This window comes from Salmo salar, chromosome ssa06 (assembly GCF_905237065.1).
Source record: "Salmo salar chromosome ssa06, Ssal_v3.1, whole genome shotgun sequence".
Classification (NCBI taxonomy): Eukaryota; Metazoa; Chordata; class Actinopteri; order Salmoniformes; family Salmonidae; genus Salmo; species Salmo salar.
In genome coordinates, this window is record NC_059447.1 from 35,599,600 (window position 1) to 35,620,852 (window position 21,253).

The 21,253-nt window shown below is 42.8% G+C and overlaps 2 protein-coding genes across 3 annotated transcripts; one reads left to right on the forward strand and one right to left on the reverse strand.

The window, feature by feature from the left end:
• Positions 1–473: 473 nt before the first annotated feature.
• Positions 474–13,912, reverse strand: LOC106607160 (aconitate hydratase, mitochondrial). Of its 2 annotated transcripts, none has more exons than XM_045720450.1 (16): positions 13,732–13,912; positions 8,838–8,980; positions 8,309–8,567; positions 7,698–7,790; positions 7,275–7,433; positions 7,017–7,167; positions 6,773–6,877; positions 6,531–6,622; positions 6,310–6,415; positions 5,943–6,100; positions 5,658–5,843; positions 5,284–5,562; positions 4,848–5,039; positions 4,591–4,723; positions 4,062–4,183; positions 474–3,942 (listed from the first exon to the last, which is right to left on the reverse strand). In XM_045720450.1, exons 1-16 carry the CDS (start codon positions 13,786–13,788, stop codon positions 3,811–3,813), a joined length of 2,367 nt encoding a protein of 788 aa, XP_045576406.1. In that variant the 5' UTR covers positions 13,789–13,912; the 3' UTR covers positions 474–3,810. The 2 variants fall into 2 exon arrangements, with proteins under 2 accessions (XP_045576406.1, XP_014059275.1); XM_014203800.2 differs by lacking the exon at positions 13,732–13,912 and adding an exon at positions 10,465–10,763.
• Positions 12,089–19,304, forward strand: LOC106607161 (protein Tob2). Its single transcript, XM_014203801.2, has 2 exons — positions 12,089–12,332; positions 14,316–19,304. The coding sequence occupies exon 2, from the start codon at positions 14,603–14,605 to the stop codon at positions 15,809–15,811; it is 1,209 nt and encodes a 402-aa protein (XP_014059276.1). The 5' UTR covers positions 12,089–12,332; positions 14,316–14,602; the 3' UTR covers positions 15,812–19,304.
• Positions 19,305–21,253: the final 1,949 nt, after the last annotated feature.

The window sequence follows — 21,253 nt, forward strand, 5'->3', positions numbered from 1 at the left end:
CCAATTAGATTTCACAAAATTGGGGAGAAAAAGGGGTAATTGGCCTTGGGTCCAACTTTTAGGACCCGTGAAGATCTCTAGTGTGGGGGTAAGTCTCATTCGAAAAGCACCATAATTGCACATTTCCACTAGTTTTACCAAAAAGGCTCAGATTTGTGTGTTTCCAATTCCACAGCCCTGCTCCAAAAAAATAACACTAGAGCCTACATTAACATATTCACTGGCAACACACTGGTGCTGTATGGAAAAACCCAGACACAGGTTAAGCCTAGTCATGGACTGAAAATAGCCATTGAAAGTACTTCTTAGTCCAGGACTAGGCTCAATCTGTGTCCGGGAAACCACCTCTATTATAGCTAAGGGATACTATATTCATAGTGCTGAATTGTGTAGTATTTTAACTGTATTACTGGTACAGTAAGTATAAAAGTGCTCAAATTAAATCTAATTAATAAACTTGGGGGGGAAAAAAACAGATTTTATTTATCTTTATTATTCATTTACCACAGGAAATATCCTAAAATCTCTTTTTAATCTTGTACGCTATAAAACTGCAACCATTGAAATCTCCTAATACAAAACAAACTTTAAAATCAAAACAAATATGGAAATCAGTGAAGCGGAATTCACCACTGGAGATTACATTAAATAATGCCCATCAATGGGTTTCTACATTTAATTGTTTGCAGTGTCTGAACAAAATTAGCATTCGTATGAAGTCAGTCATTGACAGTGTTTCAAAATGGAAAAGAAATAGCTAGGCCAATAAAACAAAGCAGTTCAGGTTTTGGATTTGCTGAGGACAACTTAAAATGAGCTAAACATTTGCTTTGTCACATTACAGTAACATTTCAGAAACTCACAGATTTGAACCAGGGATCAACATATTGTATATTACATCACAGTATAAGCAGCCTGCTTCACGGGTGGCTGTTATCCTTATGAATTACAATGTACAAAGGAACGGTTCCATTTAGAGACTGCATTAAATACTTGTGAATTTAAGAATGTATGAATTTCTTTATTAAAAGCCACACAATTGACAAACTTAAATGCTGCTGGCATTACACTGGTCATCTTCATACTCAAACATGGGGTTCATTGACATGAAGAAATTAAACAGAATGGCAAACCTTTGTAACAACACTTTTGTTTTAGTATGTAAATGGAGCATTTTCATGAGGCATCTTTGGCGATTAACTGCAGTAGACAGATCAGAGAGAATTCATCAGCAACATGTTAGCAAAGTTTAGGTTGAGAAAATGACCAATTAGTATTGATTATGACAGTGTATAACAAGTTGGTTAATGTTCTCTAAACCGAATACAACATGGGTTAAAGTTGCAACGATCTGGAGCCAATCCTGTTTCAAGTCAGGGGTTCCTTCATCGGCATCAAATCATTTTAAAACAAAGCCTAGACATGTCTCACCTGACCAGTCTCTCCCTTTACATTGACAACTCCAACATTCACCAGTGTGCAACATACAAAGATGGACCACTGTACAGCACAGGTCCAAGAGCACCAAAACATTGAGACATACAGTACAACCCTACTTTAATGCTTCAACAAGAATTTATTTCATTTAAAACCTCCAACCACCTGTTTATTGGTTTGACTAGTTGTGAAACCCTTAGATTGGGGAGGGGGGAATGGATAAACTATTTTAGGCTTCAGTTTAATAAAAGATAACTGATAAGAGATGAAATGATTAGTTTGTTACAGTGGGTTTATCAGAGAACGAAAGGCTCTGCATTCAACCAGGCAGCTACTGCCCACCCTCTCTCCATTTTATATAGTGCATATGTACACCTCTATATTACATGATTTACACATAGGCCCAAACCAAGTTCCTTTAAATACATTTCGGTTTGACAGAGCCATTGCCATTCATCTGAATAGATTGTCAATGAAGACCATATGCTAGTGGACAAAAATAAGCATTGCATTTCTACTTTCATTACACCCTACTGCAACTACAAAAACTGAGACCATTAGCTCTTCAGTTCATCACTGACAGGCGAAATAAACTGACATGAAAATAAACGTTGATTTGATAGCAACATTAATCATCTTGGCACCATGACCAATGGATTTAATGGAAGTAGCCAATCCAACCTCCAAAGTATTCCCATGAATACTTTGATTATAACTTACTTTAAAGTAAATTAGTGACGAGAAGACAACGAATAAGTGGTCATGGCCCCCCAAAGCCAACTTAAAACAGTCACACTTTATAAGACTTAGCTGCAATATCCTCAAACACACAATGTACCATTTAAGTGGCAAAATGTAGATACATTTGGCTAAAACTCTTGCCATTTTGTAATAACCTGAATAAGATAATGGTATACATTTGTCAAATTACATTTGTCATTGTATTCTGTTATTTCAAATTAAAATCACACCCTTGCTTTAAGACGCTATGGAGTGCAGCATTTGCGATGTATAAATGAAAGCGTGGCTGAGTGTCTACAATACTACTACATATAGCGCTAGTGTACAGCCGTCTGGACACTAGATTGTGCGTTCATTTTGTAAGAGGAGGTCCCTCAAGCTGTGCGTGGAGCCCTGGAATTAGCAAGGACAGTGGGGCAGCACCAAGCCAGAAAGGGATATGGACAGGCAATGGTCTGATTAGCTAGCTAACATATATGGACACGCACATAGAATGTAATGGCAAGACTAGTACAACACAGCAGTATGTAGCATTTTACTCCCACCTAGAGACACACAGAAAAGGGCTGCTAGGATCTAATATCATTTCATGCAATAGCCCTCAAGTAGAAACAAATAGAGCATGTGGAGAAAGCAGCGGTAGAGTTAACGTGTGGAATTCAAAGGAGTGACAAACGGTACACCAAATTTCGTGGGTTAAAATTGATTTTGGGTAGAGAAACGCCAGAAAAGGAAAACCCTACAAAAAAAGTCCATGATTACACAACACTCTGTAGAAGAACTAACCTTGTCACTAGAACCTGGTTCTGGGGCCACAGAATCTAATGGTTCCATTGATGCCTTTAATCTACTATATGAACAGTTATTAGGCCTGGGTAAGCAGGTTAGGCCACTTGCTCTCTAATCAAATGACTAAAACGGATCAATTCAGGTCAGTCACAGCAAAAACCTGCAGCTCCTGAGGCCCACTAGAACTATGGTGGACTTAACTAAACAAATATTCACATTAATCTTTACCAGCAGCAATATTGAACTAACAAGAGTTGCAAATCCTGGGAATGAGAGGGATACATTCAGTGAATTAAGATGTGCACCTGGGTTAACCAGCTCTGTCTGTGTTGGAGGAAACAAGTGAAGGTCCAGGTACACAGCTTAACACAACAACTATGACAGGGAAAGGAACGTGAGCAGAATTCAAGCTACAGACCAGATATGGAGAGCTAGCAGTGTGTTTGTGAGGTAAGAGTGAATTGAATACTGCAGCACTACAGTCAATGGCAAGAAGCGTGACAAATGTGATTACACAAACGGAGTACTGCCAACAAGAGCAGTGCTGCCTAGAACGGGAACACTTAAATGCTATGCTGAAACAAAGACATGGGTTCTTGTGTGTGTTATGTCAGAGCTTGTGTGTGTGTATACAGCTCCTACTGTCTGTGGGGAGAGCTTTGACAGTAATCCTGTATGTGTGCGCGAGCATTTCATCTGTACAGCGGCATGGGGTGTGTGTTTACGCTAGGCAGGCTGCTACCGCCCATTCCCCACCTCTGTGCAGCCCCTCCCCCTCAGTATCTCCAGGCCCGCCTCCCTCTGTGCTCCTCCGCCCCTGCGGACCCCCCTGGGTCCCTTCAGTTACTGAAGCTCCTTCATCCTGTTGAGGGCGCTGCCGGCGTGGAACCACTCGACCTGGTTCTCGTTGAAGGTGTGGTTCAGGGTGATGATGTCCTGGCTGCCGTCACCGTGCTTCACCACTCCCTTCAGGGGCTAGAGGAGAAAGACAGCTGGCCTGTAAGGCATCCGTGTCAAATACACATACTACCAAGTCCCATCCCCATTATATGGAGGGTGGAAATTTGGGTGGCTGAATGGTCAATGACGCTCACCTTGCCGGGGGCAAAGGTTGCGAGGCCTGTGATGGAGATCTTGTCATCAGGGCGGATTTTGTCATAGTCAGTGGGGTCGGCAAAAGTCAAGGGCAGCATGCCCTGCTTCTTCAGGTTGGTCTCTGAGAAGAGGACAGAATGGCAATGAGGAGAAAAGAAAGAAAACAAGACAGAAAAAAAGAAAGTTGGGATCAAGACGGAGCTTGGGGAATTGGCTCGTATTGAGCTCCATTGTGTAAACAGAGGCCTCCTACCACAGCGGGGCAGATCCATTACATGCCAAGTCAAGGTCATAGAGAACAATGTGCACATTCAAAGTGTGTGGGTGATCTTGTTTCTAACCATGTTTCCCCTCTTGTGCAATGGGTCTCATGATAGCTACATGAGCTCCGTCTCAGCACAGATAGTCTCAGATTGAGTAGGTTCCCACCAAAAGCTTTTCCTCTCATGCTACCCACCCACATGCCCCGCCACACCCCTATACCCTCTCCTCTCTCTTGGTGACTCCACATATAACCTCTAAGCGTACCGTGGATCCTGGCGAAGCTCTTGACGAGGATGACCCTGCCTCCCAGGTGTCTGGGCTCCAGGGCTGCGTGCTCTCTGCTCGAGCCCTCCCCGTAGTTGTCATCCCCCACAACCACCCACGACAGACCGTTAGCCTGGCGGGAGCAGAGATGGAATATTTCTTAAAATCAGATTCTAATTTAAATATTGTCATTCTGGGACAGCCCAACAGTACACAGCCTCTATAGGTCCTCTCCTGACAGTTACTGTCTGTCACACCTTGTAGTGGCGAGCCACGTCAGGCACGCCCCCGTACTCTCCCGTCAGCCGGTTCTTGATCTTGTTGACCGCGTCGTTCTCGATGTTGATTGCTCCGATGAGCATGTTGTTGGAGATGTTGTCGAGGTGACCGCGAAACTTGAGCCAGGGTCCGGCGGCGCTGATGTGGTCTGTGGTGCACTTGCCTTTCACCTGCGGAACAGGAAGGAAGAAAAGAGACCGTAGGGTAAATGGCAATCCAAATGTGGCACCACATGCCTGAACAAACATCTGCCAACTCTGTGGTTTCTTAGTCTTTAATAATTATAATGCCACCGTTGAAGGCCTCTCAATTCCAACCATGGTCCTTGGCAGGGGATGGAACTCAGCCAAACAATGAGAAGAGGCCTTCCTCATCATATAGCCGTCTTGACATACACCTCTCCCCTTCCCTCACCTTGATCAGCACTTGCAGGTCCTCAAGGTCCTTGCCATTCCACTTGTCAAAGGGCTCCAGCAGCTGCAGGCGGGTGCTGGTGGGGCTGACGTCCACCATAACGGAGCCGCTCTCGGCAGGGGGGTGTTGGTAGGTGTCCTGGCCGGGGTCAAAGTCACGGGCAGGCAGCTCATCACCATTGGGTGGCTCCAACTTGAATTTCTCACCATTGGCAGCGGTGAGGTAGTCAGTCTCAGGATCGAACTTCAGGGTACCAGCGATGGCCAAGGCTGTGACAATCTGTATAGGAAGAGAAAGGGTTATTAGGGCAGTTACAGGGGGACCTAGTGTGGATGTCATAATATATGAAGTGTGTGTGTTGTAATTATTGGTACCTCAGGGGATGTGACGAACGCATGAGTGGCAGGGTTAGCATCATTCCTGGAAGTGAAGTTCCGGTTGTAGGAGGTGACGATAGTGTTCTTCTCCCCCTTCTTCACATCCTTCCTGTCCCACTGGCCAATGCAGGGTCCACAAGCGTTAGCAAGGACCACTCCACCCACATCCCTCAGGATCTTAGACTGAAGGAGAAAAAACAAACATAAGAATGTACCTACAAATAAAGTAAAAGGGCAACTAGTTTGGCAATGGACTTTTTTCCCCAAAAGGTTTGAACTCACAAAGCCATCCCTCTCGATGGTGGCGCGGATCTGCTCAGAGCCGGGGGTGACGGTGAATGCAGCCTTGCACTTCAGGCCTTTGTCTAGGGCCTGCTTGGCCAGGGAAGCAGCGCGGCCCATGTCCTCATAGCTGGAGTTGGTGCAGCTGCCAATCAGACCTATTGGGACCACCAGAAATCAGGTTAATAATAAAGACAGGAGAAACACAGGTGATTTTAACAGTCATGTAAATATGCCTGCAAATATGATAATGAAATGTTACTGTACTTTCCTATTATAGGGCTTTCCTTGAATATTAACAGAGAGCAAAATGTAGACTTTAACGGAGTGTTAAAGATACCGTGTGACTGCTGGTGCTGATACTGACCCACTTTGACCTCCAGGGGCCAGCCGTTCTTTTCAGCCACAGCACCAATCTCAGACACTGGGTGGGCCAGGTCAGGAGTGAAGGGCCCGTTGATATGGGGCTTCAGCTGCCAGGGACAGAAGACAGACACACAGTTAGCATTGACAATGTGTGTTATTGCTTGAGAAGATATTCTATAAATACAGGTAATGGATGTCAGCCTAATAACAGAGTAGACTCACCTCACTCAGGTTGATCTCAATGACCTGGTCGTACTTGCAGCCCTTGTCAGGGACTAAGTCATCCTTATGCTCATCAGCCAGGGCAGCGATGTCTGAAAGTAGATGGAAAAAGTCCAAAAGACAATAAAAAATGCTAAGGGACTATGCTGTATGTGTATCAGTGGCTGCGAGACTGAAACGGAACGCACTGTGAAATAACGGGCTTTAAAAATATTCCAGAATGTCTTATTGTGAGTACTAACCTGCACGCCCGGTCTTATTCAGGTAAGTCTTCATGCGGTGGTTGTAGGGGAAAACAGAGGTGGTGGCCCCAATTTCAGCTCCCATGTTGCAGATAGTTGCCATACCTGCAACCAGGAGGTGGGAAAAGTCACATCAAGTTTATGCAAACTAGCACCAAATCAAGACCAAACCACTGGGCAAACAAAACAGCGTAGAGTAGTTTACTCACTAGTTCAGGTAAACCTTACTATCTTTTGGCCTCACCGGTGCAGGAAATGGAGTCGACGCCTGGGCCATGGTACTCCACAATGGCTCCAGTGCCCCCCTTCACTGTCAGGATCCCAGCCACCTTCAGGATAACATCCTTGGGAGAGGTCCAGCCCGATAGACTACCAGTCAGCTTCACTCCAATCACCTGATCAGGAGGAGGGAGTCATTAACACACACACACGTAGGAAGGAGATATATATATGAGTGGGTGAAGGGAATGTAGTGAGGTGGTTCACTGTCATAGCAGCTCACATTGGGACACTTGAGCTCCCATGGGATACCAGCCATGACATCCACAGCGTCAGCGCCACCCACTCCGATGCAGATGGAGCCCAGGCCGCCCCCATTAGGTGTGTGGGAGTCTGTGCCAATCAGCAGGACTCCTGGGTAGGCATAGTTCTCTAGAATTATCTGTCAAGGGTAAGTGAAATCTGTTAGCCAATGCACAACAATCCTTTGATGTATTGATCTCAATAACGTCAAGATCTGAATGTATAACAGGTTTGATATCATGAGTGAACAATGCATTCTGCTACTCGTTTCACAGCAGTATTCCTGAGCTCTAATCTAGTTGTTAGTCTAATTTCAGAAGTGGATATTGTTCAAATACAAATGAGTCTCATGGCAGCTCAATCTGACCAGTTATCCTTTATTATACCAGTAAAGTTCCAGTACCTGATGAATGATTCCAGAGCCTGGTTTCCAGAAGCCAACTCCATATTTGGCTCCAGCTGTCGCCAGGAAGTTGTAAACCTCCTGATTCACTTCCTGGATTAAAAAGGACCAGGGAGAAGAGGTTGGGGTGTCAGTTAAGGAGAATATATTTTCAGCTGGTAGTCCCCTTTATATAACCTTCACAGCACATATTTGGCTGCAGACCTTAATTCCCCTTTAATCCCTGTTCCTCAATTTGACCTCTGTGCAACTGGATGTAGTAAGTGTCACCCATGCTAAATATTCCTCAGGGCTTCGCTTTGTCTAAAAATATAATGTGATGCCGTGTGTGTGTGTGTAGCAGTTAACCAACATTCCCTCTCATTTGGGTCATCTTGGCCCCAACGCAATACTTGTGACAGGCTGTCATTGTAAATAAGAATTTGTTCTTAACTAACTTGCCTAGTTAAATAAAAAAATTTAAGAAACTTTTGGTTACCCCTAGGAACTTGTGATACCATGGAAAAGATGATCCCTCTGTAGAACACCCTAAATCTCAGCCAACAGAAAATCAGCTGGACAGCCCAAAAACATCTGGACAGGCCCTTGAGTTTCCCCTGCTCCCTACTGACCTTGGCCCTCTTTAGATCCTCGACCCCTCCGATCTGCGCCTCAATCAGGTGGTCACAGTGGATGGTTGAGGGCACGGCCACCTTGGGCAGGCCGCTGCTGATGAACTGTAGCATGGCCATCTGGGCCGTGGCGTCCTGCATGGCCACACGGTCCGGACGCAAACGCAGGTAAGTGCGGCCCCTTGCGATGTCCTGCCCCACAGGGTCATCCAGGTGACCGTACACGATCTTCTCCGACAAGGTGAGGGGGCGATTGAGCCTGAGGTGAGAGGAGGGCGGGGATCGGAGGACAGTGTGGTTAGGATTCAACTTCTAAAATACATTTAAAAAAGGTTAACTCACTAGGTGGAATGCTTTGTAATCTAAAGTTAGCTTGGTGTGACCAGTGTTGTTGAACATGAGAAGTCAACACGCTAACATGTCAAAGGATTTAGTGAGCAGTTGTAATGGGCATGTCATAGTAGTAGTGGTTATTAACAGAGGAACACTGAGGAGCGCTGGGTGTGAGGTTGGAAAGGCAGCTACTGACCTCTTGCGCACAATGTCGATGTTCTCATGCAGCTTCTCATAGCTGATGCTGGTGCCAGGCTCAAAGCGGCTCATGGCCACCTTGGCTTTGGCGTTGAAGGCTGCCGAAACATGGAGACGCCTTACCCCTTCTCCAAGGACAAGCTAAAGGAAAGGGGGGGGTACATTTTTAGTAATGATACATCAAACTTGGAAACATGTTCATTATCATGGAAGAGGATACAGGGGCTTTACAGTTCCTAATCATTGCAAACATAGGACCTCGTCTCCTCAAACTCAACTCTGGACCTCAAAGCCAGTTCCACTGTGTTCTCATTACTGTATCAGGTGGGTGCAATTAATTATCAGGTAGATCAGAAAACCAGCAGGTTCCAGACCTTGTAGGGTAAGAGTTGAATACCCCCAACCTAGTCTGTGGCCTAATGACCCGAAAGTTTAAACAGAGACATATAGAATTCATACTCTCAGAGAACAAGATAAAGTTTCACTTGACTCAGTGTTAGGCTCTGTTATTATGGGGGTCATGTCAAGTAAGCATGTTGGCATTATCAACAGAGGCCCAGACCGACAACATTATGGATTTTCATGCTGGTTGAAGAATCCCAAAGCCCAAGAATCCCAAAGCCTCATCTACAATCTGCGTGATCTCCATGTGACTTTCATGTTCCATCACCTCAGATACAATGGAGACTGACAGCAAGCCTATTCAAGTAAAGACTAGATCATTGCATTAGATTTACTTAGTTAGTGTATCAGCCAGCTACTTGTCACTCATTTTCCCAAAATACTCTGCACCTAAAGTTTAGAATGAGTAGCTTAAGTGTTGTGTAAATTAGTGTTTAGCCCTAAAGGAGACACCTAATCCCTACACATTAGCACAGCCAATTTTGTGACAGCTCAAGTAGCCTAACCTAGCTATGATTTTCAACATTACATCAACACAGCCAATCGTCCTCAATAAGATGTTAATCAGCCTGTCTAACATGAGTTATCAAGAGTGGAAAGATGTAAGCAAATGTTATATCACAAAGAACTGAGAAAAATCAGTAATGTTAATTTGCCGAATCAAATACAAATCTACCTCATATTAGCAGGCCCTTGGTCAAATATTTTTACACACGTAACAGAACAGTATTGGATAGTGACCATTAAGATAATTTCATTAGATTTTTATAAGATCCTATCATGTTCAGTTAAATTTCTATATTTGGTGCCGCATTGTCCCGACACCGTGATTTCACTAAATCTGTTATCAGGCGTAGAAACCAGACAAGTGCGCACTTAACTTCAGTAACCTTGAATCACGTTGCACACTACTGGACATTTGGTGCAATTTGAAGCTACCAATGTATTGTATTTCGACACCATATTGTATTGTAAACCAGCATTATAGATAAAGCGTTATTGTACACTTCCCAGACTCACTTGTAGCAGTTGCATGGAGCGCTAGTTAGTAACAGTCTAGACCGCGACCAAACGACATAGCCGCTGAGATGGATTGTTTATAATATTGATGATGTAAAAAAATATCGTTGTGGACAGCAATATCTCTTCATTTTTAACTGAACCTTTGTACTTGATGCATAGTGTTGAATATATTTACTAATATAAAATAAAGTCCTACTTACCCGAAGCCGAGTGACAGTCATACAATAGGACGCCATTTTGTTCACTGACAAAGATGTGTTGACGTCAGGAACCCTAATTTAAACGCGTCCATTATTTTTGTCCTGACAGGTATTAAAACTGCGTACAAGTCTCTGTGAATAACGCAATGTCAAAATACAATATGTCCATACAATTGTCAAAGTAGTCCCAATAATGTAAGATATACGCAATGATTGAGTTTATGTTTTTGTTTAATACTTATCTGTAAGGTTGTTGTCATGAGCTCCCTATAATGAACTGATGCGCTATCTATAATAAACTATGCACATAGTTTGCATACAATTGATGCACTTTTACAGTTTAAAGGGGGCTATTTTATTTTACCTTTATTTAACTAGGCAAGTCAATTAAGAAGAAATTCTTATTTATAATGACGGCCTAGGAACAGTGGGTTAACTGCCTTGTTCAGGGGTAGAATGACAGATTTTTACCTTGTCAGCTCGGGGATTCGAGCCACGAACCTTTCGGTTACTGGCCCAACGCTCTAACAACTAGGCTACCTGCCGCTACCTGCCGGCTATGAATTTTACTGATGCAAATGAGTTAATTATTTACATAGTAGCCTATATATAGTCTGACAAAACTACTAAAGACAATGACTGTGATGTGGCACAGCAGTAATATAATGAAGGTCCTGAAGAAGGTATTTTGACAGAGAACTTGGACTCTATAAAAAAAATGTATATATAATTACTTTCAAGAACACTCCTTACTCAGTATATTTCTTCCAGTACCTGGCCTGGTCCTGGACCAATGATGTGTCCAAATATTTTCCTTTTTAATCACTCTCCTTATGTGAAATGTGGCAATAGATTGTTGTTGCATATTCAAAAATATAGCATACAAAATAAAATTAAAATACATAAAAAATTAGATCAACAGTTAGAAAACAATTCTTAATTCTTAATGTTTGAAAAGTAGGGTTCTCTCTGGGGGAGAAAGTAGACAAAAGTAGAAACCATGCCAATCTTACATGGTAACTTTACAGACTTATGTAATTTCACCTGCAGAATGATTTCCCAAAACAAGTCTCAGCGGGAAGTTCAAGCAAATATTGTAAATAACTTGTCTTTCTTTACGCTATATGGTTGGAACGACATTACCCACAACTCCTGCAAACCGTCATATCACTTACTTGCTGACTGGACACCCTTGCAGCCCAATAAAATACGGGTCCTCCCCCTTCTAAGCCAATAGGGAGTCTGTTGCTATCACCGCTTATATTTTTAGCAATGGCACAGTACTTACTTGGAGTTACAAATATCCGTTCGCCAACTAAACTAGGATTTCGCTTTCCGGTTTTGCAGAACCATGGATGTAATTGTGTGGCTCATAGTTGGGGAAAAATAAAGAAAATGCATTTTTTTTAATTTACCATCGTTGTTCAATCATATCTACCAGCATTTACAATCCTCAATAACCCGTAGCCTATTTCATATGATTTACTTATTTTGAAACTATAGGCTTATTACTGAGGGTCGACTATTCTCTCCAAGGTGTGTATGAGTTTATTTGATAGTATACATTACAATAGTATCAAGAAAGTAGTCCGTATTCAGACCAACGTCACAAAATAGGGGGTGTAGGCGAAATGGTCCTGTATAAATGCGCAAGGTTGTTGAACAGTAAAGTTTTCTCGGGCAGTTTTAGTCAACCTGTCTGTCTGTTGTGGAAATGGAGACCGTATGAAGAGAGTACATTTCAATACCCATTTAACACACCACATTATATCTGCCTCTAAACAACTACTTTGAAAAGCCACATCACCTTCACGTGCAATGTAAAATACGGGAATTAAAAGCGCAGGAACTGAACACAAGCTGCATTAGTAAGTATACACCGCGTCCGCATATAAACATGTATGGCATTGACATACATTTTTATGTAGCTGCCATAACCATACATTTGGCTAGATAGTGCATCATTATTTAATCAAAGAGGCTTTAGGACTCTCCAAAGATGCCCTGCCTTTTGAGAATCGGACTCTGTAATTGGTTCTGTCATCCATTTTAGATTCTGTTTATTTTTATTTTTAGACAGAACCACTCAAACCCGTATCAGAGAGTCGAGTTGTATTTATTATTCTCATATACTGCTAATCATTTCTTCCTGTATTCGGGCAGGACCAATTTATTATTGAGCTGTTGTAGTCCTGCTCATCGGTCGACATAATGACATGAGACTGCAACATTCACCACTTTATTAGTCTCCTTATAATTTATTTACAGTGCCAATTTGTAAGGTCTTCCAGTTTGTTAGAATAATAGTATCATATGTGTCCTTATTGGTGAAAGGTGGAATTGCCATGTAGAGAAGTAGGTATTGGACCTTTGGGATAGGCTTCACCACGGCACTCAAAGCCATATAGGCTACTCTGTCATTTGCACACCATCACTCTATTGCTTTACTGTATGTAGCCTATTGTTTTGCTTGAGTTAACGAAGTTATCCTACATATTGTAGACATTGTTTTCACACCCCTTATCAACATCCAGGGTTGCTACTTTTTCTCTTTAATCTATTCTTTATTAATAGGCTACCCGCCCATAAATTATTTAGGGAAATATGTTCTGTTACTGTATACAGGTATAGTATTCACTTGAATAAGCTTGCTACATTATTACAATGTGTGGACAGATGTGTGCTTTATGGTGGTGATGATGCACTGTAAACGGAAGGAAAAAAAATTATGCATTCACTACTGTAAGTCGCTCTGGATAAGAGCGTCTGCTAAATGACTAAAATGTAAAATGTAAGCAACATGTCAACTATCAGATTAGGTCATGTAACCTACTGTTGGCTTGTGCAGTCTGCTTAGTAGTAGGACACAACTATGACAAACACACATGTTCATGGTTGAGTAATGCTGCATTAACTAATACAGTATATGCATCATAGGTCAATTGTCAAAATTAACAACTAGGATCCATTTTGATACATGACAGGTTTTACTGTGTACAGTACATGAAGTCCGGATGAAAGAAGGGATGACATTGAATCGTATTGGAAAGGACGATGGTGGTTAATGCTTTTAGAAGATGTACTGTTAACTTTATTATCATTGGTTTAAATGTAGTCAAAGGTGAAAGTTTGTTTGCTATATGCCAAACATCTCCTATTGAATGGTTTCACACCTCTTCAAATGAGTTTCTTCATAGATTTAACACAAGTAAAACACTATCTTAAATAACAAGCGAAGTCAGGTTGTGTATTGTATCTTGTACTTGCCCATCTTCTTGCCATCGATGCAATGTTTTGCCTGCAAACAGAGTAGCTGTATCTCATATCAATAATTATGTTGTTGTTGCTCAACCTAATCTGATTCACAATATAACATTCATCGTCCTTGATGCATACATTATAACCATGTTCTTGTAGATCAAGTATACAGTTGTTAAATTTAGCTTGCTGTGTAATCCTGGCTGCTGGACAACGTTTATGGTGCGTAGGTGGACTATGTACTGCACGTGTTGTGATGACGTTAATAGTGCTGCATGGTGGGAAATGGTGTCCTTTATGCACTGTAGCCAGTACCGTGCCATTTACAGTATGCAAAACATGCCTACGTGTGAACTGTACACCCACAGCCTACTCACGCAACTACACATTTTCTCTAATTGTGTAATCCTGAGTAGTGAAGCATCTGGCAGAAGCAGATTATCATGGCTTTCTGCCTCAATCACTGCATCTGTTACACCCCCTCCACATTGGCTGGCTAACCGATTTACTCTCTCATTATCCCTTCTGTTCAACCTATATGGTCTGCCTTTTACCTTACTAGAACTAACACCATGTCTTTATTTTTCCACCAGTTGGACTCCTCATCTCGTTACCTGGCAAGTCTTGTTACCTGTCAACTGAAAACAACTGGTTGGACTCGCTTTTGTCCTCCTGGCCACCAAGTCTGTCCACCAAGTCTGTCCATGTTGATCACCCAGGAAGAGGTTTTAAGATTCTTCCAGATTTCAACTTACCTGCAGTACATGTAGTGAAGAAAACATCAGACTTCTACAAGCCAGAGATAACTGTTCCAGTATTGTCTCATTTTGGGCTTGATTTGAATACTTGGCTATCCAGACTGCATTGGCCAGGTACAGTCATGCACCTAGAGGTAAAGGTAGCTCTGAATTTCATTGTGTCCTACCTGTACAACAAACTTCCTCGTCGTCGTGCTGACCTCTTCGGGGAGGAGTTGGAGCAGATACTGTTGTCGCACTATGAAGGCCACTGGTACCCTGAAGCTCCTCTGCGGGGCTCTGCCTTCCGCTGCCTGCACCTAGGGGCCCCCAGGGACCCAGTGGTGGAGCTAGCTGCCAGGAGAAGTGGACTGGACACAGAGGAAGTGCGTGCCAATGTCCCCCCTGAGCTGAGTGTGTGGATCGACCCCTATGAGGTGTCCTACCAAATCGGGGAGAAGGGAGCCGTTAAGGTTCTGTACTTGGAGGATCCATCTGGCTTAGGTGGGGAAGGCGAAATGGTGGAAGTAGTAAGTGGAGTGAGTAAAGGGGACATGGAGGCAAAGAGCTTAGGGTTCAACCCTGAGGCCCAGGTGTTTGTTCCAATTGGAGCTCAGATATCTCCAGTTCTGCTTCCTTCCCTCTCCAGCTCACCCACACCCCTCTCGGCCTCATCCTGCCCAGTGATTTTCAGCTATCCCAGCTCCACCACACCCACGAACCCAACGGCCCACTCCTCTAACACATCCACACCTTCCCCTCCAAGTGGGGGACTCCCTTATCTCCCCTCTCAGCAGCCAACGGCTGCCCTGCCCAGCACCCGTCCACCGCTGCAGCCCATCACCTTCACCACGGCCAGTTTCGCCGCCACAAAATTTGGCTCCACCAAGATGAAGAAGTGTGGCGGTTCTGGATCGGCTGGCGGCTCGGGTGTAGGTGTGCCCCCGCCACAGAGGATCCTTTCTCATTCCCCCACCAACATCTCTCCCCCAGGGCTGCTGAAGCACAAGCCCCTCTCAGTCTCCCTGCACTCCCTGGGGGCTCAGATCCCCAGCCAGCTCTCCCCCAATGCCAAAGAGTTTGTTTACCCGGCATCCCCAGGGCCCCTATACTTTGACAACGATGCTCCGCTCATACTTCCACACTCAAGCCCCTTCCAGCACCCTCACCCCACCCACTCCCACCCCTCCTTTGACCCATTCTCCAGCCCCCCACCTGGTCCAGCTGTTGGTGTCATTGGTGGTAGCGGTGGGATTTCTTACATGGAGAAGCCCTCATTTGTAGAGGGTATTGGTGGGTATAACCTGCAATATCCCAGCCAGGCCTTCCAGCCGGTGGTGCTGGCCAACTAAGCCTTTCTTATGAGTATTTCTGTTGCAGCAGTAGGGCAGTAATGCTCAAGTATTTTTTGGGAAAATTGTTCTTACTGATACAACATCGTAGAATTAGTTTTATTACTACAACCTCCACTATGTATTTCAATATGATTATTTCCATATCATTAATGTTCAGTTTTGTTGTTGTGGATTTTGATTTCAGTTTCTCTAACCAGAGGAGTAACCAGCCTCCTATTGCACAGACATTTTCATTGAATGTTCAGCAGAGTAAAATGCCCTTCAGCTTCGGTCTATTGACAGCAGTATGATAGTTATATTTTGCACTTCACTGTCTCGCTGTGAAAAAGGACCAATGTCCTGTAAGATGGCTTTGGAAAGCTTAGCGCTTTGCAATCTGCTCGGCCTTAGTTACCAAAAATGCACAGAGTGGTTTGTGTGGGTTTGGTGAGGTCTTATTCATGCTAACAAGTGTTAAATGTGCTCTTCTGTGGCTTATGGTCTTGTGAATATAGTGGGCCTGTTACTAGAGCCTTGAAACATATCACATACCATGTCTGAATTGGTTTGGCGTGAGGTATCAGTATTTGCCATTCATCAGTTCTGAAATGTGTTCATGGACATGCTAAGAAAGGGAGCCTGTGTAGTGTCTTGGGAATCGGGAGGGTTTAATGTGCAGGGTATGAGGAAATGGATCTGTCATGACGGGAAGAATTACTGCCAGGGAGGTCAGCGACCTTTGGTGAACGTGAGGCAAGTTGATCTTTGGATATAACGACTACTAATCTCCCACACACACACATTCACACAGGCACATAGAATTTGTCAGCAGTGTGTGAAGGTGAACGGGCATTGTTGGAGGAGAATAGGATGCTGCTAAGCAATGGGGATTGTGATGAATGGCTTAGCGCGACTTTGACTATGAAGGAGAGGTCTTACTCTGCAGGGAAAAGCGGATGGGGAGGGAGTAAGGAGAGGGAAAATGGATGGCAAGGCAGGGGCATCGATGACGTTTTAACACCTTTTGGCATCTTGGGTGCAATGGTTTTAGACTGACACTTTAAAACCCGGAGCACGTTTCTGCGTTGCAGCCAAAGGTTCACGCTAGGTCCCCTGCTCTTTAATCCCTTAATTATCTCTGTTCCAGTTGCTGCTCCAGTGGGAGACCAGCATCATATAATGAGATGTTTTCCTTTTCAATTTCCAGGACTATGAATGTTAACTAAACCTGTGTTTTTGTCACTTTATGATGCCATGTCAGATCATTCTCATATTGATGGTGGTGATACCCTGTCTCCATATAGGTAATAGAGGGGGCAGTAATTGTCACCAGGGTTCAGGCAGCCTCCTAACCCCATCTTTCCTTTTGAGCCATCCAGCACTTCATATTATTGGGCTATAGATGCCATGTGACCCCCCCCCCATTATGTTACAGCTGCATCTGCTAAGAAATGTTGGTTCTGTTCCAATGAGATTTGGATGGAAGGGGGAGTGTCCCTAGCCATCGTCTGAATGTTTTCTAGATTGTGCCCGTAAACATCTGTGTATAAGCTAACATAAGTACCCTTAACTTGTGCTCACACTGGTAATTGCTGTGATAGTCGGTCATATGCGTGTCATTCAAACTGTTTATTTTTCTTTACGTCCAGGGGTTGGGAGGGGCGGATCTCTTTAGAAATGTAATGCTAGTGAGGGAAGGGGTCATTTTTACATTTGTAATTTATTTTAAATTTTCTATATTTTTCCTATGTTTTTTTCAAAAGTAATGAAGTACTTTTGCAAAGTTGAGAGGGATGTTATAACAGTAGGAATATGTATATATTTCTTATGTTCAGGTTTCCTTTGTTTAGTTATGTGCTGAAGTTATTCTTACAAAAATAACTAAATATATATGCAAGTTGGGAATAAAAATAAAGATGTATAAAGTATTGAATGTGGATTGTACCTTGTACATAATTTGTCCAATAAAAGACGGGTAAATGTAATTTGTTAAATTGGGTTTTTGAAGAGCTTCAGAGATGAATGTTTACAATGGGTGGATAGTCTGACAACATCATTCTCAGTCTGTGTTTCTAAGGGCAGTCTGATAACTTGTGTAAGATATCTGTTCCTTCATAGTTTGTACACTTAAACCAAAAACTCCACATTTAAACCAAATTCCCTTAGTAGTGCTTGTATCTTACAAATTTTGTCCCTTATTCATTCATATTCCATCTACATATTGTCCAGTGCCATTCATCTTTGCTTTATACCATTAACCTTATTTGTGTGCCTGAACAGTCCTGCTGTGACTGAATTGGCTGCCAATTTCATTCTCGCACAAAGACTGAGGGAAAGCAAAACCCCCGTTCCTGCGGTCTAATTCTTGATGAGTATTCACCTCGCATCCATGTGGTAACATTCCCATGCTCCCGCTACTATAGCCATAACTTAGACTGTCTTTACTCACACTGACCCTGGTCCAGTGCAATGTGTAACTAATGCCATATTTTAGACCACAATTGTGGGGGTCTTAGCCCTTTTCAACCACAAATATTCCAATACATTTCATCAAGTGTTTCAAGCAGGTTTAGGAGGAGGATAGTCATTGAATGTGCTGTGATTATGACCAGTGACTGGTCAATCCTGGTGGTGGACAGCCTAGTGATGGATAGAGCTTTTTTTTTTCATTCTTGTTGATTCAGTGGTTTCCAAAATCCCTACAAGCATCCCAAAGTGCGGCCTTCCCTCATTGCTTAAATAATGGTCAGATTACTCTTGGTAATCGGATGTGTGCTGTATTTAATTCCCTGTGCCTGCAAAGCGGGTCTGGAGGTTTGCGTGGTGGCTTGGAGGCCATGTTGCGGTCACTGACCGCCTGCCAATGAGAAGGCCAGAGGACTGTGACGTTTGAGGGATGGGAGCTGCTCTACTTGAAGTTCTGATGATTATAGGAAGACTATAGATATTGTTTCACATTGGCTTTTTGGTCACAGGATGAACAGTGTTTTGTTGCGGTATAGTGGTTGGCTGTTGGTATATGTCTTGCGTTTTTGAAAATAACAGATTACACTATCCTCCATGCAATTAAAAATACTGGGTTTATAAATCCACACTAAAAGCAGGCTTTTCTACCACCAGGATTGAATCAAAGTGAGGGAAAACAGAGTTTTGTATTCTGTCTTTTGCTTATCTATCTACGTGTGTATTGTATTTAGCACTTTGGACTATTTTGTTGTAATAAAGAAGTATTTTCTATTTAACATTTAAGAATAACTGGATATCATTGAAAAAGTAAGATATATTAATATAGTACTTTCTTTTTTGCCTGTATTTTGTTATCATTTTCCTATTTTGTATCTGATCTGTACACCCTGTAGATGTATATGAACCTTTCACTACTGAAATGCAATGACCTGTTTTCTGTGCTCCCCCATGGGAATGGGGACTTACTACTGCACTTTCTTATTGTATCAGATTCTTTTTTTAAGTTTGTAATAAAACAATTGCAAAAATAAGCACGGAAATAATACAATTCTTGTCATTTTTGTCTGTTTCAGTTAATCAAATGTGACCAATCCTGGCAAAATAATTATTACAAAATGATTTAGAATAGTGTTTGATGGCCTATTTGTGATCATGAACTCTAGTATTTATGTTCCCCTGCGGTATAAAAAGCCCTCGCAAGGTTGTAGAAAATAAACATGTATTTCATAGCATTGCAATACGTTCTAATATTGATGTAAACAAATTGAAGTCTGCTTAATAATTCAACCCAGATATGAACATCTCATATCTCCTCTCACAAACTCTTCTACTTAGACCCCCGACAAATATTATCTAATTTCATCACCTCGAAATATGGCCGGTGCATTATTTTGACTGTGTTAGTATATCTGTCAGATGTTTGCATGACTCCCTGTTGACTCCACTGGGCTCTGCTCTCCTATGGCGTGTTGATGTTTGGCATAAACATGCTTGGTCAGCTACTCCTTGGCTCCCTTTATCTCCTCACCGCCCACTCACCACATCTCATTCCCGTCCTCCATCACCCTCTCATCTTCCCTTTATCGCCGCTCTGTTCTCTCACCAAATCCCTATTTTTCCCCCTTAACCTTTCTGCTCTCTATCCCATCGCATTTCCCCACTCATCCCTCAACCCTCTCCTCTATTCCCCCTTGTCTTTGAGGCTGTGTTTATGCAACACTGCTCCCCTGTGTGGATGTGATCGTTACGTAACATCTCATACGCCGTTGGAATACTAATGTAGATGAGGTAGGGGGATAGGCAGAGCAGAAACAGAGGACCTCAAATCTGTTTTTGTGTGTCTATGTGCGTGTGTGATAGACAGACAGCGCATGTGTGTGTGTGCATGAGGCAAGAAGAGTGATCTGCTCCCTGTTTGTCTCCCAGCATCACAATGTGCATCCTGTCAGCGTTGGTCAAAATCACTGCTGTTTGTCGATTGTTCAGGCAAGGTCAAGGCAAAGGCTCACCTTTCATTGAATTCCACTTCATAAATATGATTGATACGTATCCCATACATGGGTACATACAGATTAAAAAACACAACAGGAAATGCATCTTAATTTCAAAGAGAAGGAAAAAAATGCACTTGGCAGGCAAAGTTTGAAATGTCCTCAAAGTAATGTTGCTCCTATCGGGAGTGTTATTGTTGTTAAAAGAGACAGTTATCATTTTCTGACTGTTTTCTACATACAAAGAGGCTATTCTTTTAGGATGACCTTGGTTGTTTGTATTGTGAAGGGCTGTTTCAGCCTGGAGTTGGTATATTTTATAACGGTTTTCTATGCAGATCTGGTAGGAAGTAACTGTAATTGTATTCATGAACCATGTAAAAAGGAATAATTCAGTCCCCACCACCTCATTGAGAATACTTCATTATCCTGAAACAAATGTAACATAAGGAACCAAAAACAAACATCTGACATCACAAAATGCTAACGTCCAATTAATTTCAAAATAAATATTTAGTATTTTACAAGATGTTTCAAACTAAAATAAAAGTAATCATTTGTAACCTTGTGACTGCCCAAGGTCAAACGCTACAACAGTAAAGGTGGCGCTAAAAATAGGAAGTACACTACATGACCAAAAGTATGTGGACACCGGCTCATCAATCATCTCATTCCAAAATCATAGGCATTAATATGGAGTTGGTCCCCCCTTTGCTGCTATAACAGCCTCCACTCTTCTGGAAAGGCTTTCCACTAGATGTTGGAACATTGCTGCGGGGACTTGCTTCCATTCAGCCACAAGAGCATTAGTGAGGTCGGCACTGATGTTGGGCGATTAGGCCTGGCTTGCGTTCCAATTCATCTCAAAGGTGTTCGATGGAGTTGAGGTCAGGGCTCTGTGCAGGCCAGTCAAGTTCTTCCACACCGATCTCGACAAACCATTTCTGTATGGACTTCGCTTTGTGTGCAGGGACATTGTCATGCTGAAACAGGAAAGGGCCTT